General features: G+C 40.0%; 1 protein-coding gene across 1 annotated transcript; it reads right to left on the reverse strand.

Moving 5' to 3' along the window:
* Window positions 1-7,855: 7,855 nt before the first annotated feature.
* LOC110529520 (myristoylated alanine-rich C-kinase substrate) lies at window positions 7,856-12,849 on the reverse strand. Its single transcript, XM_021611765.3, has 2 exons — window positions 10,867-12,849; window positions 7,856-9,702 (listed from the first exon to the last, which is right to left on the reverse strand). Exons 1-2 carry the CDS (start codon window positions 10,960-10,962, stop codon window positions 9,028-9,030), a joined length of 771 nt encoding a protein of 256 aa, XP_021467440.2. The 5' UTR covers window positions 10,963-12,849; the 3' UTR covers window positions 7,856-9,027.
* Window positions 12,850-13,277: the final 428 nt, after the last annotated feature.

The raw sequence follows: 13,277 nt of genomic DNA on the forward strand, positions 1-13,277 counted from the left end.
CAATTGAAGCATAGGTTTTGCTCTCTGCAAACAATGTGCCCACTCTGACAATGATAACGGGAAGACTGGAATAATAATATTGAATGCATTAACAGAAATTACCATAACCAAGGTAACATTGTAGATTAGAAATTATAGGCATTAACATTAAATGTACTACTGGTGATATATGTCATGGGGAATTGATCTACACTAACAGTCAAATGCAAACAATTCACATGGATTAGTTCACTGAGATGGGTGCAACTTTTCCCGTCCCTTCCTTATGTTTTATCTTTCTTTTCAGAATTGCCATACAACGATTACTTTGAGTAGTTTGGGCCTGGCTTCAAGCTGCACATCAGCCCATCTAACATGACCAACCAGAACATATCAGAGTACATGGATAAGATCAAGTAAGGACCGAGTCTGTCAGATGTATCATATCATATGTACTTCAGTAACTCCAGTTGGATGTGTCATATTCATCAATTTTGCATTGTGAGGTTGTTGCATCTGCATTGCCAGTACTGTATGAAACGGGTATTCTGGTGGGGGTGTTGTAGTCTACTTACTTTTTCCTTATTGTCATATTATCCACATTTCTTAGAGCCTTCTCGTGGGCTTTTGGGCTGATGGTGGTTACTGCACCAATATTCGTTGCGTTAAAGGCATTGTCCTTTGTTTGAGAACCCTTCTGTTTAAGAACCGGATGCTACCCAACGCCCCGGGAGTGGTGCAGATGCAGGCTATCCCTGAGGATGCCATCCCTGATGACACAGTGGACGAGGATACAGAGGACTCTGACAAACGCATATCCGGTAAGACACGCCTCCTCTAACCCATCACAACCTCTGAACCATCTCATTGACCTTCCCTGTAAATACTCTCTGTTGCAGTTATATCACTCAGGGGGTTCTATTTCATTTGTATTTTCTTTTGCCAGGATTGTAAACTCTACTGTTTTCCAGTGAGTCCTCGGTTCCATTCGTATTGTATCAGAGGCTGTATTTTCCATATTCAATCCTATTGGATCCCATTTTGGATCCTATTGCCAGCAGCAGCATCAGAATGGTGACTTCCTGTCTCGTTTCAAACAGTGCTTCAGACAAGAGGATAGCCTAAGATAAGGAGTTCTCTGACTCGGAGGACAAGGGAAAGGAAGGAATGAGGAACGTGGTCGATAACAAAAAAGAACAAAGCGGCCCCGGGTAGAGGAAGACAAAGAGAGAGAGGAGAAGAAAGAGTAAGTTGGTGAGTATTCAGAACTTATCCTGAATACAAACCTGGCAAGAGCACTGAGTTCAATGTGATAATAGAAAAGCACCTAGCAATATTTCATCCAAGTGGTGATAGCTTGATGTAATGCCGCTTGTGATGTAGCTTCCTGATATATGTGTATATTTGTGCTGTTAGAGGTGAAAGAGGAGAAAGCAAAAGAAACAAGCACTGAGAGAACTGACACAAAGGTAAGAGTGACTGTGGTCTCTGCTATATTCACTTGTCAGGACTACGCTTATAGTTGGACCATGCATTTATGATTTATTAGAGGTAGTCACAAATGTATTCAGACCTGACAGTGTCTTATTGGAGGTGAAATGGCACTCTCATTTTTCCATCTGTTCTTTCTAGTGTGAAGACTGAGCAGACTAGTAGTGCCTGATTCAGCCACATGGTGGCACTGTGATCTCTCCATGGACAGTCCGGAATGTGGCAGTAAGGGCAGCTCATCTGGGCTGATTCTACTCCCTCGTGTCAGACTCCATAACTGAAGCATTATATTTATTGTCATTGATCTGTATAAAAGATAATTTCTTATATTGACATGGTGGTCGAGGGACCACTCTAGCAATGGAAATGCATGCCCTCAAAGATGGAAGGCAGGCGAGATCAGGTGGGACCATTCTAGCAATTTTATGAGAGGGCAGATTCGCATGTGAACAACAGACAACTCTGATAGTTGTTTTTTAAAAGGTGCCGAAATGCCACGTGCATCCACTTATGTCAGTGCATTCGTAACAACCTAACCATTACACACCTTCTATATCAGGGATCATCGACTAGATTTAGCTGGGGGCCAATTCGTTTTTTCTTGAGCAGATGGTCACAGAGCCAGAACATAATTATAAATCATGTGTAGACTACAAATTGACAGCAAGAAGCCCAAAGATATCATTTTTTACTAAAACATAATCATTTCTAATTTTGCTTACATTTGTACATGATCATGTGTCTATCTATTATCCATAGGAATTCTTGGGAAAATATTTTTATCCGAGCTTTTATCCGTAAACTGCATAGCGGACCCAGTTATAGCGTTCTCTTTCTTTTCATCAATATGTATCTTCATGGCTGATAAACACGCCCTGTTAAAGCGAATTAGGCAAACAACTTTAACTAATTCTTGGTTCTCCTGTGATTTGAAAATCCTTTTCCTGCAAAAGAATCAAGCATGGGCCTTTGGCGAGGAAAACTGGTGAAACATCTGATTGGCTGCTTTTTAGGCAATTGAGAAATAAATGGACTGGAGGAATAAAAAAGGCTAAATCTAGGTATTTTCTTGATGCTATGACAGAGTCTGCTGGTGATCCCGCTAAATTCTGGAAAACTGTTAACTCACTTAAACGAAGAAAGTCCTTGACTTCCCTACCGAAGCAAATTACATCGGAATCTGGGATCATCAGTGGCCGAACTGAAATTTGTGATGCTTTTGATAAGCATTTTAATTCTGCTGATTTTCTTTTTGAAAGAAAAAATGGCCAACATGGTCCTGACCGGTCTATTGTTTCAGCCCCTCGGCCTTCAGCTGATGTGGAAAACAGTAGGCCGTTTTTTCATTTTCAAAAAGTCACAGAAGATGAGGTCTTATCTGCACTATCTGCTATAGATTTTAAGGCACTGACAATCTGGATCCATATTTACTCAAGTGTGCGGCACCTATCATTGCTAGTGCAGTGATGCACATCTTTAATCAAACATTAGTGGTAGGAAAGATTCCTAAAGCTTGGAAAACAGCTTTTGTTTTACCACTCCTCAAGGGAGGTGATGGTAGTGAATTGGATAATTATCGGCCCATCTCTAAGCTCTCCTGTTTGGCTTAAATTCTAGAGTCATTGGTGAATAGGCAACTACAATCTTTTTTAACTGTTAACAATACTCTTTCTAGCAATCAATCTGGCTTCAGACCTAAACACAATACCACTACGGCCACTGTACATGTTGTAAATGACCTTACTAATGCCCTAGATAATAGAAAGTACTGTGCCGCCTTGTTCATAGATTTGTCTAAAGATTTTGACACTGTAGACCATGCAATACTTTTGGGTAAGCTGTCGTTAATAGGACTGGGATGGGATGCCTGTCGTTGGTTTCATTACTATTTAAAAGATAGAGGTCAGGCTGTTAGAGTCGACGGCATCCAGTTGGAGCCATTGGAGTTGGTTAAAGGGGTTCAACAAGGTTCTATACTTAGTCCATTACTGTTTACTCTCTACATAAACAATATCGGTGATGAGATAAGAAAGTGTAAAATGTATTTATATGCTGATGACACTCATGTACTCTATCGCTTCAACGGCTGACCAAGCATTATCACTATTTGAGACAGATTTTAAGATATTACAAGGGTCTTTTATACATCTGAAACGTGTTTTAAATGCAAAGAAAACACATTTTATGATTTTTAATAGATTCAAAAAGTTGGTTGAAAATACACTTGCACTTACAAACTTAGATGGTTCTCGAATGAATCAGGTCTCTGCATATAAATACTTAGGGATGTGGTTGGATGATAAACAGTCTTTTAAAATGCATGTTGATGAACTTTGTAAACGGCTAAAAATCAAGCTAGGCTTCCTCTATAGAAACAGGACATGTTTGTCCTCTACAAATAGAAGACACCTTGTGCAAGCTTAGACCTTTGTTGAAATAAAGGTTTAATAATTTCCCAAATTGAAATCACTTGGAGCTGACTTCATATTGTTTTTACAGTCTTATGTCCAACAATAATAAAAGTGTTTTTGTTTTTTATTGCTCTGAAAACTTGGGGGTGGGGGGGGGGGGGGGGGGCAAATAAAACCCGCTGGCCGCCAGTTGGGGAACCCTGTTCTATTTGATCAAATAAATCTCACTGAGCAAATTAGAAATTACATTTTATGTTCACCGATTTCTACACTTTCTCATTGACCTCCATACAACAACGCCTACATTCGTGGTCTTATTTTCGTGGACAGATTTTAGGCAAAAAAAACCCACTATCTTCGCCTCGTATGTTCTAGTTGTTGTGAAGATTTAGTTTCCTTTATGTACTGTAACAGTTGATTTCTAGGATTCACAAAAACAACCTGGATTTATCGTGCTTCCCTTTGGTACTCTTTGAATGCACTTATAGTGTGACATGCTTTATCTTCTGAATGAAATATCCACCGTTTAATTAATGAAATGTTTTTAGAGAAGATGATGTGGGTGGTCCCATAATTGAACCTACTATCATTTCATATTTGTTGAAAATGTGATATTTTGCATTTGCCAATTAAAACCTTTGTATACTAATTCTTAGTGTGAATGTATGAATTGGAGTAGTTAGAAATCAGTTAAAGTATGGGCTAAATATGCTAAATCCACCATGATCATTTAAATGATTTATACCCATTGACTCCTGAAGAATATACATTTTAAATGCCATGAGTTTAGGTCAAATGTAACCAACCCTATCATAATCCAATATATAAGGTTGTTTTACTCTGTTTACAAATAATAATGTACTGTATTTTCAAATATGCATAATGTACTATGTCAAATCTAAGATACAAAACCCACTAGAGATTTTTGTGGTTTATGCATTACATGGCAGCCACACGATGGCGTTATAACACCTACAATACACAGGTCATTATTTTCATCAACACACCTACAATTTAGGCCTATTTATTTCAACCGCCATGATTGCTAGCTAATACAACCTTGATCTTCAAGTTGTGTGGACTTTACACCTGAAGAACAGACAAAGTCAATTTAGATTTGCAGTCCAGCAACTTACTAGTATTAGTGATTTACATGCACCTGCAAGAGGGAAACGAGCATGTGTGGATTTAAAAAATTGGAGTAGCATGTGCACATGTTTATTTTTGGCCTAGCCATAGCTGTGGGAAGATATGTTGGGTTGTGGCCTTCCACCCTCGCTTATATGGTGCTCCCACCAGGAATAATAAAGGCGTAGTTCACTGATTTGATTGAAAAAAACACGACGACCGGAGTAATAAAGGCCTGTGTCCCCCAAATTTTGGGGGTAAAAAACATTAAAAAACAAACAAATAAATGGGCATGCTGCAGCACCCTCAACACCCCTACTTCCTGCAACTATGGACAACTAGAATTGGTTCTTAACTGACAATTTATGAGGCATGTATAACATGCTCTTTAGTTTTGTTGCAATTATTGCAATGTTGTATAACATAACTTGATACAGAATGATATATGCTACAATGTTGCAGATCCCCAACTGCTTATTGAGTCATTTGCCAATTTCACTTTACTTGGAACCTGTTGCACAGGTCACTGCCACAGTTTTGACCAAGAAGCCACAATCTTCATTAGGTAGTAGGTAAACTGGGCTAATATGAAATATTTCCCATTTCTGCAACAAATGAACAAGAACAGATGCCAAATGACTAGTCTGTTGTGAAATAGGCCTTTCCTTGAAAAGGTTTGTAACCAATGCATCTGACATCAAAATATGTTTTGTGTCTGCAACACCATTCATTGAGTCTCTGAAGCTGAAGACCATGGTAACAGGTTAATGAACACCTCCTTACAGAATATATGGCCCATATAGGCCCTAAGCTACAATAGAAACTAACGTATAACATGTAAACACTGTAGCCGGGCCTTTTACTGCCAGGTGTTACCCCAGCACCTGTAAAATAGGTACATTTTAGTCTCTAAACATGGGCACCTTGCAAACTTTGACTAGGTTACTTGTGAGCTAACCTGGCTGGGAGGGACCCCTGGCCCTGAAACTAAATCTGTGATAAGCATATTGCATTGTCCATGTGTAGCTTCAATCAACCATATTGATGGTTTCTTTTAATGTCTTGGGTGAGTCTGTGATCGATTCATTGTTCAACGTCATTGCAAAGTATTGAGTCTGCAGTGACGGTCTCTTGCTACAGCAATGAGCTGCTCAATAGATCTGCACTGACTTTTTTTTATATTTTCAGTTAAAATTGTACCAGTCACAGAATAACTATTGTTCTACAATCTCACACCAGTCAAAATATAATTAGCAAACGTGAACGTAGTTAGTGTCAGTGATGTAGACAGCATCTGATGTTGAGGTGGAATAGCACTCTAATAGTGGAACTTGCAATTTAAAAAACTGATCCCTTTGACAAATGCATGTACAGTGCATTCTGAAAGTATTCAGACCCCTTGTTACATTACAGCCTTATTCTAAAATGGATTCAATCGTTTTTTACCCCCTCAAATCTACAGACAATACCCCATAATGACAACGCAAAAACAGGTTTAGACATTTACATAAGTATTCAAACCCTTTACTCAGTACTTTGCTGAAGCATCTTCGGCAACGATTACAGCCATGAGTCTTCTTGGGTATGACGTTAATAAGTTTGCACACGTATTTTGGGAGTTTCTCCCATTCTTCTCTGCAGAGCCTCTCAAGCTCTGTCAGGTTGGATGGGGAGCGTCGCTGCACAGCTATTTTCAGGTTTCTCCAGAGATGTTTGATCGGTTTCAAGTCCGGTGCCACATTTCCTCCAGACGTGACGCTTGGCATTCAGGCCAAAGAGTTTAATCTTGGTTTCATCAGACCAGAGAATCTTGTCTAATTGGTGGAGTCCTGCAGAGATGGTTGTCCTTCTGGAAGGTTCTCCCATCTCTACAGAGGAATTCTGGAGCTCTGTCACTCCCTGACCAAGGCCCTTCTCCCCCAATTGCTCAGTTTGGCCGGGCGGACAGCTCTAGGTAAAGTCTTGGTGGTTCCAAACTTCTTCCATTTAAGAATGTTGGAGGCCACTGTGTTCTTCAATGCTACATTATTTTTTTGCTAGCCTTCCCCAGATCTGTGCCTCGACACAATCCTGTCTCTGAGCTCTATGGACAATTCCTTCAACATTGTTTCTTGGTTTTTACTTTGGCATGCAGTGTCAACTGTGGGAACTTACATAGACAGGTGTCTGCCTTTCCAAATCATGTTCAATCAATTGTATTTACCACAGGTGGACTCCAATCGTTGTAGAAACAGTTCAAGGATGATCAATGGAAACAGGATGCACATGAGCTCAATTTCAAGTCTCATAGCAAAGGGTCTGTAAGTTGTATTTTTTATAAATAAGCTTAAACCATGTTTTGGGGGGGGGGGGGGGGGGGTGTAGATTGATGAGGAAAACAATTAATTTAATCAATGTTAGAATAAGGCTGTAACAATCAAGTGTGGAGAAAGTCAAGGGGTCTGAATACTTTCCAAAGGCACTGTATTCAGGTCCATACTTGATTTTAAAAGGCTTTGAACAAGTTAGACCTAGTTTATGCTAGTTGTAATAATGTGAGATTAAATAGATTTGGCCAAACCATTGAGGAGTCCATGTTGGACTTGTGTATATGACTGAGGGGCATTGACACTGGCTTTGATCAGCAAAACCATCTCGGTGTTGTTGCTTAAAGCAAGGTGCTTTTGCAAACATACCTAAACTTTTGAGTATGTAGAAAAGGCAGTTAGCCTGAATACACTACTGTTAACACACTTGTATCCAATGATGACAAGTCTTCACTTAGCTGTTGAAATTACTCAATTTACCACCTCCATCTTTACAGTTAACTGAACAGAAATTGGTTAAATGAAAACACAGATGCTGCACAAATTTTATTCACATTTATTTTTGCTTTTAGTGTGCTCACAGAAAATTAGAACACCTTAAGCAGGAGTTTAATAGCAATTTTTGTAAGCAAAGTTACATTCCATCTCTAAGTCAAATTGGTAAAACCTTCTCCAGTATTTACAAAAGAAAAGAAAGAGACAAGATGCTACACAAACATTGCATCTGATAGAGATTCCTTAATTCGTCAAAGACCACTGAAAAGCATTGTCTGCTGTAATCAAAACATACCACAGTATATAAACAGTAACCATTCCACTTATCACAGCTTGGTTGAGTTCAAAATTGCTTAAAAGGTCTTCCAGGATGAATTTGTTTTCGTTATCTTACAAAAATGAGCGGGTGGAAAAAGAGCTGCAAACTTCATGTGCTTCTTGAGATCAAGATTTCATTTGTACAATAATCACAGTTAAAAACACCCCGCCTATACATACTTACACTTTATTAAGGTCATAAAACCAGCAATAAACAATAAAGCCTATACAACTTGTATTTCTACTGAATCACTGACTGGTACAGCTAATGAGAAGTGAAAAGCTCCTATGATTTCTTTTAAATGACTTCCTAAACCTAGCTCTGGGAATTTAATATTTTGTCTCATAGTAAAAATGACTTAGTGTTGTAAATCGCATGGTACTCTCGTGGTACACAGGTGTTGGTCGTTTCATTCAAATTTTTTAAGATTACTCTTTACATCAGTCTGTGGCACAATTGTGCCACCTTCTATTCCATCCCCTGCCCACCCCAAAATCCCCTACATTTACAACTCAACTTTTCCCCACCTCCTTCATACCATGGGGATGTCCATACATTTTGACAAGTTTACATTTTGTATAAAAATGCAAAAACAAAACATGTAATACTGATGCAAAAAATATATGGCAGAGCGTGGATGTATTTTTCTGTAGTTTTACATTTAAGCCACCCACCTCTGCCCGTTGGAATGGTAGTAACAATGGACCGAGACAGGTTTTGTGGAGGGGGAAGGGAAAACCAAAAAAAGGAAAGCTTTAAAATATCCCTGGTTGTAGACAAGTTCTCCAAAGCCATCAACTGGCACCACTCCAACATACAAACAGGGAAATGTTCTTTGATTATCTTTTTTTCTCCTTTTTAATTTTTATTTATTCTGTTTTGCTCTGAGTTTCCAGCTTTACTCAACAGCGGCCTCTGCAGTAACGGGGGCTTCTGGACTGGATGCAGCCTCTGTTGCGGGTGCAGCCTCCTCCGAGATGGGTGCTTCCTCTGCAGCAGCAGGCTCAGCTGGCTTTTCTTCTGCCTTTGGCTCCTCAGTGGCTTGGGCTACCTCCTCAGTGGGGGCTGCTGCTGTTTCCTCAGGCTTGGCCTCTGCAGGGCTAGCTGCTTCCTTGGCCTCCTCTTCAGCAGCAGCAGGTGCAGCCTCTCCCTCAGCAGGCTTGGCCTCCTCACCCTCTGCCGTGACCTCTGGGGCCTCGGCTGTCTCAGCCTTGGCCTCCTCAGTGGATGCAGCAGCCTCCTCACCCTCTGCCCCATCGCCAGTCTCCTTTTTGGTTTTCTTGAAGGAGAAGCCACTGAGCTTGAAGGACTTTTTGAATGAGAAGCGCTTCTTCTTCTTTTTGGGGGTCTCATTGCTGGTTGAAGCCGTGGCTCCCTCCGGCTTGGTGGCCTCACCCTCAGCTGCTGGAGACACAGTCTCTGCATTCACCCCATCTACTGCCGCCACTTCTGCAGGCGCAGCCTCTTCTTTTGGAGCCTCCTCAGCTGTGGTGCTGCCATTGGCCTGCACCTCCTTGCCTGCCTCGGCAGCTGCAGGAGAGGCATCCCCATTCACTTTCACATGGCCATTTTCCTAAAGAGAAATTGAAGTCTTATCATACAAGTAACAAACGTGGAAATATAATGTGTGGCTTGGACCATTGCCACACAGTTACACAAGGGGCAGTAGACACCACAAATTAAACGGAGACAAAAGCATATAGCCTCATCTCAAGTTTTTACCTGTTTAGTATCACTGGGCTTTTAGTAATTACTTTGCTAGTTAAGAATTCAACATTTTTTTTGTGATTCATGATTGAAACATTTCCCCACTAATCACAAGCGAGAATGAGCTGATTCTAGCAATGACGGAGGCAATGTTTCGGGTGTTTCACTAGGGGGCGATGCGCCTCTGCCAGTCTCTCCAGTACCGAAGCACCAACGCAAAGCAGCTGCTCATTAAAACAGCAGATGCTCATTAATACACCCGACTACGCAGAGCAACGTCTAGATGGATATCTCAAAAACTACACAGAACCTTCAAACAATCATATTTTTGTTGTTGCAATATCGCGTTCATAAACACCACCCTTTCCAACACTTAGTATAAGATCTACAGGACGGGCGCATTAATCGAATGTGGCTGAGCTGCCTTCAGTGTCATAGTAACCATCCCTGTTCTCTACACGAGCATCTGTAACAAAAGGCGAGGTGATGTGGCCGTGTAGACCGTGGCAAGCCATTGTTGGCGTCGTGCATCTCCCCCATTCACTTACCGATGGCATCAAGTTACTACATTTGTGCTCAGTTTTAAATATGATTTTGATTCAAAATATTACCGATCCAATTGCCATTTACCAATTCATGGCCACCTATGGTCCATAGGACCCTACAATGTGATACCAATTCCCAATGTCTCACAATCAGACATTTCAAACAAAGGCTGTGGATTTTAACGGTGTGGAAATCCCCACATCGCAAATGAATCAATGAAAACGAGTTTAATTTACAGCATTTGTATGCACATAATTATCCAAATCAGTTTGACTTAATATATTTTTTAGAAATTACATTTCAACTCAATGATCAAATAGTACTGATTATATAGAACATGTAATCTTGTGAATCAATGTTTTCCCATCGTGGTCGTTTGCTCCAACAGCCCGGCGTGCGTCTCCATAAGTGCCCACAATAACGCAGAGAAAACTTTTACGCAAACCAACCGTATACATATATTTCATTTAACAAACGCAATTACCTGTCCATTGGTCTTGGTTGGTGAAGCGCCAGCCTCTCCAGGCTTTTCAACCGCGGTTTCGCCATTTGCAGCTGTCTTGGAGAATTGCGCTCCCATGCTTTCGCTCCAACAAAGAAACTCAACAGATCCAAAAAACGAACAAAGACCACTAGCCTCTTTTTTAAACGCAAGCTCTTTGCGAAGGTTCCTCTTTGAAAAGTTTACTGGAGAAGCAATCAAAGTCCAGTCGCAGTGAACAAAATGGGAAAATGTCAGAAAACCTGCCAACTGAAGAGAAGTAATAAAAAATCCCAGATTTGTGGCTTTCGCTGTAGACAGGGTGGAAAATGGAGAAATTTCCCTTGTTGCTAATAAGATGCGGAGTCCAACGCCCAAGTACACAGATGAATGAGCATTCCGAGCGATGACGGCATCCGCGCTCAGATACAGCCAATCAGAGTCCTCACACAGAAAGTGGGCAAGGCTTAAAAACGAGTGAAACAATGGATTTTTTTCAGATTGTAACAAATATGAAAAAAATAATCTTGTCGCGGCAACACATTTTACTTTCAAAATCACAAAATTAAAAAAAGTCGACCGAAAAGGTAATTTGGGTAATTATGGTGCATACAGAGGTTTGAAATACGTTTTAATCACTCATAACAAAGTCATACCTAATTATTGATTAATAATGATCCATTTGTTAGGGTGACATTATTGTTTGTAACAATTTAATCTCAATTATGTAATGTGAATATGAGGAATCGGCATTTGCATTAGGCAGAAATTGGTGTTTGGCTTTTTGGCTCGGTGAGCTCGAGCAGCCACCGCTTTCAGAACGTGCTCTGAATACAGCCAGATTCACTTGAAACAGACAGTGTTCATAGAAGGTATATTTAGTTGCGGCTGTTTTTCATATTGAAAAAATACTGTTTATGTGAGACAATCAAATATTGATAAAATGCACATTTCAACCCTTTGCCATCTTGTAAGAAATGAATCTCAAATCACAATATGAACCACATTTAAGTTACGTTTATATATTTTTTGTAATTTAATATGTTTATTTTTAATAAAGATACCGTCGAATGGATTGCATCATTCTATGTATTCTACAGTATACAAAACGTCAGTTAGGATATTAATAATGAGCAATTATGGTGCAGTTTTCCCCTCAATGCACACCGTGTGTATACATACACAATACATTGACTGAGCGAATAATATTTGAGTGTCCCGTTATGCCTACCAAACGAAACGAGAGGGAGGGGCGACAGGCTTAAATTAAAGCTATATAAAATGCAATAGCCTTGGCTACTGAATACATGTTTAAAGTCAGAGGTTTCAAAAACGTTGCTGTGGAAATTCTCAAATGTCTTGACAACATGGTCTAACTGTACTTTTCCCTCATTGATTGCAATACTTATTGCATGGCAGTGATATATGTGTATGTAGTCTATGGAAAGAATCGTATTTGGATTTATTGAACACATTTTTTTTCTCAACTCAAACATTCAGTGTTCTCCTATTGTCTTGTCGCTCGGAATCATCATGTTTCCATGGTAATCTGACCGGTTTAACTGAGGTCAAAGCTTCAAGGAGAGGCGAGTAGTAGACTTGCACAAAGCTTTCAGCACACCGTCAGCGTCTCAGCAGAGTAGTGTCATTCGAACGCGGTATGCAAAACTCCACGGAATCTTGAGGAGGGTGAATGAGAGAACTCGTTATTGAGCGCACTAGAGCACAAATGCTGGGTGGTGACTTGTATTTTCGTAAAGTTAGGTCTTCGGATATTTTATTACAGTCAGCGGCCGTGTTCGAGATAATCAAAACGTAATGCATAATGGGTAAATTGTGACTGACTGATGTACAAGTAATAATGAGTAGTTATTTATGACGCAATTTTCTTTGTAGATCTGTCAGTCGTCTGTCGCCTGCACAGTCGGCTGCAATGTCGAACAAGCCCAATGAGAAGGACATGACGCTGCGATTCAATTGTCAAAAGTGGAGAGACTGACTGCAATGTAAGGCTAAATCATTCAGGGGATCTACTTTGCTGAGGACACCCCTAGTTGACTGATTGCGGAAGTTGCATACTTTTGGCATTATGCACAACTTTTTGGAGACTAATTTGGAACCCAAGTGGTCACCATTCTGCTTTTCTTTTTCTTCTCTGCTTTTCCAAGACACATTAGCTGGACTGAAGTAATACTTTTACTGTATTGAAAACCTAGTTAAATATATGTTCTCTTGAAGTATGTTAGAGATGATTATTAAGTGAACTTAGAAGATAAAGTTAAACCTTGATGTGTTTTTGACTTACTTTGCAAGCCATATTGGTTTGTGTAAGCATCCAGAAATATTATGCATGATTTGATTTATCACTAGTGTGTATGTATATCTGTCTTTCTGTCTTGCATTCATTTTGCAAG

This window comes from Oncorhynchus mykiss, chromosome 8 (assembly GCF_057628025.1).
Source record: "Oncorhynchus mykiss isolate SJ-2025 chromosome 8, ASM5762802v1, whole genome shotgun sequence".
NCBI lineage: Eukaryota > Metazoa > Chordata > Actinopteri > Salmoniformes > Salmonidae > Oncorhynchus > Oncorhynchus mykiss.

What these genes read in the sequence shown, in the direction of transcription:
- LOC110529520 (XM_021611765.3), bottom strand. Translation starts at nt 10,962, where the DNA reads ATGGGAGCGCAATTCTCCAAGACAGCTGCAAATGGCGAAACCGCGGTT. An exon ending in CAACCAAGACCAATGGACAG is followed by an intron (nt 9,703 to 10,866) that starts GTAATTGCGTTT and finishes ATTTCTCTTTAG; the next exon opens with GAAAATGGCCATGTGAAAGT.